This window comes from Hypomesus nipponensis, chromosome 25, assembly GCF_054491055.1.
Source record: "Hypomesus nipponensis isolate SF chromosome 25, ASM5449105v1, whole genome shotgun sequence".
NCBI lineage: Eukaryota > Metazoa > Chordata > Actinopteri > Osmeriformes > Osmeridae > Hypomesus > Hypomesus nipponensis.
In genome coordinates this window covers 2,926,501-2,932,500 of record NC_140385.1, presented here as the reverse complement: position 1 = coordinate 2,932,500, position 6,000 = coordinate 2,926,501, and the positions used below count along the sequence as shown (strand labels likewise).

The 6,000-nt window shown below is 52.3% G+C and overlaps 1 protein-coding gene across 6 annotated transcripts in view; it reads right to left on the bottom strand.

The window, feature by feature from the left end:
* LOC146221776 (phosphatidylinositol-binding clathrin assembly protein) overlaps positions 1-6,000 on the bottom strand; it is a 30,966-nt gene that overhangs the window by 22,268 nt on the left and 2,698 nt on the right. For all 6 annotated transcript variants that reach the window (XM_084690964.1, XM_084690959.1, XM_084690962.1 and 3 more), the window contains exon 2: positions 814-956. In XM_084690964.1, the coding sequence (XP_084547090.1) occupies positions 814-956 (143 nt within the window). The remainder of the gene's footprint in view (positions 1-813; positions 957-6,000) is intronic.

The window sequence follows — 6,000 nt, the reverse complement described above, 5'->3', positions numbered from 1 at the left end:
TATGTCCCTCTCTCCTTCAATCTCTCCTTCCCTCTCTTTCCCTCTCTCCATCCCTCTCCTTCCCTCTCCTTCCCTCTCTCCATCCCTCTCATCTACCATTATAATGATCACTCTGAAAGGACAAAGTTTGCTCTTTCCATCCGACTCTCTCTCTTATTCCCTCTACCTACATGTCCTTCCCCTTATCTCTTAAATCTCCCACCATTCTTCTCTTTCTCCTTCCTAACCTGAAGTGCACTATCTCTCCATACCACTAATCCCTCCCTCCCTCCCTCCGTGTCTGTGTAACCTTGCCCAGGAACAATCAGTCTGCAGCAGACTTCCAGACTCCCAGAGGGGCTCGAGCAACCCGAGGCAGCGTGCCCAGGAAAGGAGCACCTCAGGTGGGCTGGAGGCGGAGGGATGAGGGGGGGGGGATCTCATTGTCTGGGGCTTCCTGCTATGAGCTTGTTTAGGTACACGGAGACCTGTTTCTGTTTTCCCGTCGACTTCAGACACACACACACACACTCTGGGAAACGGTGTGTGTGTGTGTGCTGTTATACAATTAAAGATCTCAAACAGAAAAACTTGATCTGAGATATTGACTCCATGTTGGCTTCGCATAACAACCCCTCTGCCCAATGGGAACGCACTGAGACTGTTTCTTGGCAACAACCAATAGGAGATCAGATACAGCTGAAAGATTTATCAATAGTTGCTGGAGGCATGATATTGGGCAAGACAACACCTCACTCGTCCAATCAGGATCTCCCCTGAGGAGTCGGGAGGGGGAAACAAAGTGAGGAGGTGTGTGTGTGTGTGTGATCTTACCTCGTTGCCGTACATCATGAGGTGGTGTGTGGTGATGAGGGCCTTGAACACCACCACCCAGCTGCTGTTGGCTGTCCTCTCAAACAGAGTGTCAGCCAGCTGGGGAACACTCACATTCATCTCATTGGTGCAGTGGATCAGGTCTGGGGAGAGAGAGGAGAGAGAGGAGGGGAGGGGAGGGGAGGGGAGGGAGGGAGGGAGGGAGGGAGGGAGGGAGGGAGGGAGGGAGGGAGGGAGGGAGGGAGGGAGGGAGGGAGGGAGGGAGGGAGGGAGGGAGGGAGGGAGGGAGGGAGGGAGGGAGGGAGGGAGGGAGGGAGGGAGGGAGGGCAGGGCCATGAGCAGGTTGGAAACAGGCAGGACAGAGAAACAGCTCTAGTATGGTAAAGAAACATTTACATTTAGTCATTTTAGCTCTTATCCAGAGCGACTTGTAGTAAGTACAGGGACATTCCCCTGAAGTAGGGTGAAGTGCCTTGCCAAACGACACAGCGTCTTTTGGTGTAGCCGGGAATCGAACTGGCGACCTTCAGATTACTAGCCCAATTCCCTCACCGCTCAGCCACCTGACTCCCTCGCAGCTCTCTAAGCTCTAGTATGGTGAAGAAATAGCTCTAGTATGGTGAACACACCACTCAGGGTTTCATGACAGGCTTAGTACTGACACAAGACAGTCATGGACAGCCCTCTCTGTCATCTCCCTCTCCTTCTCCTCTCTCTAACCCTCTCTCTCTCTCCTCTATCCCTCTCTCCCAGGTAGTGAAAGAGGTAATTGAGTGACTGCAGGTCTCCAGGACTCAGAGGTTGAGAGTGCACACACACACACACACACCATCTCTCTTACACACAAACAAGGTTGGGACTACACACACACACACACACACACACACACACACACACACACACAGAGAGTTGACAGGCTGAGCACTCCTCTTAGCTCCTTTCTATGCATTGGATTCCTAACTGACTAACGCTCTCACTCTTCAGCAGATGGTGGTGCAGTTACACACCTCTCTCCTCATCCCCCTCTCCCTCCCAGTCCCTCTCCTCATCCCCCCTCCCTCCCAGTCTCTCTCCTCACCCCCCTCTCCCTCCCAGTCTCTCTCCTCACCCCCCCTCCCTCCCAGTCTCTCTCCTCAACCCCCCCTCTCCCTCCCAGTCTCTCTCCTCACCCCCCCTCCCTCCCAGTCTCTCTCCTCATCCCCCCCTCCCTCCCAGTCTCTCTCCTCACCCCCCTCTCCCTCCCAGTCTCTCTCCTCACCCCCCTCTCCCTCCCAGTCTCTCTCCTCAACCCCCCCTCTCCCTCCCAGTCTCTCTCCTCATCCCCCTCTCCCTCCCAGTCTCTCTCCTCATCCCCCCCTCCCTCCCAGTCTGTCTCCTCATCCCCCCTCCCTCCCAGTCTGTCTCCTCATCCCCCCTCCCTCCCAGTCTCTCTCCTCATCCCCCCTCCCTCCCAGTCTCTCTCCTCATCCCCCCCTCCCTCCCAGTCTCTCTCCTCACCCCCCTCTCCCTCCCAGTCTCTCTCCTCACCCCCCTCTCCCTCCCAGTCTCTCTCCTCATCCCCCTCTCCCTCCCAGTCTCTGTCCTCATCCCCTCCTCCCTCCCAGTCTCTCTCCATTTCTCATCCATCGACACCCCACATCTTTTCATCCCCTCCCTCCCTCCCCCCTTCTGGCAGCCTGGTCTCTTTTGTTCGACAAAACAGGATATTATGGGTAGCTCACCCACCTGGTAACTACGGAGACGACTGCTCGTTAGGCTAGTCCCAGCGGATCATACCATCTCCTTAATGAGACGGGGAGGGGGGGGGGATGGAAGCATGTACCTTGTGAGTGCCACAAGATGTAGAAGCCCTCTCCCCCCTCTCCCCCGTCTGCCCCCTCTCCCTCTATCTTGCTCACACTTGCACTTGCTCAGTCACACACACACCAGGCTTCTCCCTAGTTCTCTCTTTCTGCAGTTGATTTTTTTATCAGTCAGAAGCAGGAGAAGAGCTGATTGGGTCTTTAGGGACACTGACTGTGTGTGTGTGTGTGTTGCATAGTGCATTCTGTACACGCGTGTAGTCTGAGTGTGTGCGTATCATGGGTGTGTGTCTGAGTGTGTATGAGAGAGAATTGTGTTCGAGATTTGGTGCCAATAAAGCCCATTGAACTGAACTGAGAGCGAGCAAGAGAGCGAGGTGTGCCTGCTCCACAATAGAGGTGATATGTTCTGAGTCAATTAGGAATGATGGAACATACTGTGATGTCACTGATCACAGGCCAATCACAGTCAGTCTGGAGGTGGGGACAAAGAGAGAGGGGAGAAAGAGATCAAGATAAATAGAGAGAGGGAGATAAATACGAGATACATTTTGTTTTCTTTAGTTTTGACGATGCAAGTCTGAAAAATCACCAACCTCTTACTCCTCTCATCCTTTCATCTCCTCATCCCTTCATCTCCTCTCTTTAGTCACCCCCCCTCCCCGTCTCAGGGAAGAGAGAGAGAGGGCAGAGAGAGAGAGAGAGAGAGAGAGAGAGAGAGAGAGAGAGAGAGAGAGAGAGAGAGAGAGAGAGAGAGAGAGAGAGAGAGAGACAGAAACAGAGACAGAGACAGAGACAGAGACAGAGACAGAGACAGAGAGAGAGAGAGAGAGAGAGAGAGAGAGAGAGAGAGAGAGAGAGAGAGGGCAGAGAGAGAGGGCAGAGAGAGAGGGCAGAGAGAGAGGGCAGAGAGAGGGGGTAGAAAGAGAGAGGGCTCTCCGTCTCCCTCTTCGTCTCCCTGTCCCTAGTACCAGGCTGGCCCTGGTGGGGAGGTCTGGAACCTGAACTGTGGACTCTGACCTCATCATCACTACTCCACCAGGAGAGAGAGAGAGACAAGTAGAGAGAGAGACCGAGAGAGAGAGACCGAGAGAGAGAGAGCCCGAGAGAGAGCCCGAGAGAGAGAGACCGAGAGAGACAAAGAGAGAAGCAGAGAGAGTGACACACAGAGAGGCAGCCGTCAAGGTCATGTCTGAGGCAGACAGGACCTGACCTTGATTCACAACGTTCTCAATTATTGAATGATTCTCATTCTCTTTGACTATCTACCTTACTATCTTCTTCTCTGCTAGGATTGGAGCAGCTATGCTACTGTCTGATAGCCTGTTCATGCTCTATAAATAGAGCACAGTGTTAATACCCTCTTTGAATCCTTCTAAGCACATTGTTCTGCCCTTCCTGTCTCCTGCTCTGCTCCTCCTCGTCGCTCTCCTGTTCTCATGGTGACGGGGGAGACGGTAACCGTGAGCGATCCTGGAACTCCTGTGTTAATCTTGCTGCGTGTTTGTCTCTTACACTGTGTGTGTGTGTGTGTGTCTCTATCACCGTGTGTCAGTCTGCCACTGTGTGCGTGTGTGTAACAGGAGGGGAGGAGGAGAGGAAGAGAAAGGAGGAGGAGACGAGGAGAGAGGAGAGAGAGGAAGAGAAAGGAGGGGAGGAGAGGGGAGCAGGAGGAGAGGGGAGCAGGAGGAGGAGGATGAGGAGAGCAGGGGGGTGTAGGGTACAAAACAAACTGTAGAACACAGCCACAGGCCCCAGCGAGGCTAAAAATAACCAGACTGAAGAGAGGCAAGCACGTGAGAGGGAAAGGAGCACTGAATGTTCCAACACCACACACACACACTGAAGCATACCTGCTCACACGCACACACACTGAAGCATACCTGCTCACACACACACACTGAAGCATACCTGCTCACACACACACACTTCACTGAGGCATTCCTGCGCGCACACACACGCACACCTTCACTGAGGCATATCTGCACAACAGGCGTACACATGCACAACGACTTAAAAGGGGTTTCAATATCTAGCTTCACACTGGCTTTACCCGCTTTCAGAAAACTCCCTGACATCCTGCCTGAGAGAGAGAGAGAGAGAGAGAGAGAGAGAGAGAGAGAGAGAGAGAGAGAGAGAGAGAGACCGAGAGAGAGAGAGAGAGAGAGAGAGAGAGAGAGAGAGAGAGAGAGAGAGAGAGAGAGAGAGAGAGAGAGAGAGAGAGAGAGAGAGAGAGACCGAGAGAGACCGAGAGAGACCGAGAGAGAGAGAGAGAGAGAGACCGAGAGACCGAGAGACCGAGAGACCGAGAGACCGAGAGACCGAGAGACCGAGAGACCGAGAGACCGAGAGACCGAGAGACCAGACCTCCTACCTTAGAGGAGAATTAAAGCAGAAACACAAAGTCAAAGTTTTCCAGAGTTTTAATAAGACACCTCTGCATGTTTGTGACAGACACACAGACACACACCTGTCTCTTTACACCTTCCTCAATGATGAGCTGCATAACAGGTGTTGTGTGTGTGTACACACATGCTGCCTTATCAGGCTAAGATGGATGCTAAAATTGGGGATGCACGCACGGGCACACACACACAAAGGTGATTTTTCTTTTGCCTAGCATCTCCAATTTTGGCATCCATCTTAGCCTGGTAAGTGGCTCCACTGAGGCAGAAAGGAGTGTTGCATCTTGGGAATCGCAGTGTGACTGGATGAGACAACTTTGGGACTACACTGGAAGTAACAGGCTTGCAAGCTCTTATCCATATTTCCTTTCTATAGAGCCTTGCTCTTATTTTGTGTCTTTGCAAACTGAACATAGCATTCTGCCTCCGAGGGTCAGGGCTTCTTCATCTGACAGTCAGAACCATGTTGGCCCGGTTCCCTTGTTGTCAACCACGGGCGTTACCATGACGATTATGGAATAAATCATACTTTCAGTGAAACCATCCCCGAGGGATTTCATTGCTTTAGCCCGGACGACTGATGTCGGCTTTGGCAAATGTAACAATCGTTCCAAGACATTAGGAAATACGTTTATAAACGTCACAACTTCCTACAGCATCACCCTGACAAAGTACATTATCAGAGGAAGTGACGTCATCACAGTGCCGCATCAATGTGTTGATCTCATCACAGCGCAGCGTCACACAAGGTAAAAAGGTAGGTAGGTACTTTACTGGGCTGAGAGAGGCCAGGATTCTGCCTCGTCCCAACATAGAAAATTAACTTATTAAGTGTGTGTGTGTGTGTGTGTGTGTGTGTGTGTGTGTGTGTGTGTGTGTGTGTGTGTGTGTGTGTGTGTGTGTGAGCACATGTGTGTCACCAGGCCGAGAGTAATGCAGAGAGACAGGACCAATCAGGAGATTAAGAGGCGTGTCAGAAA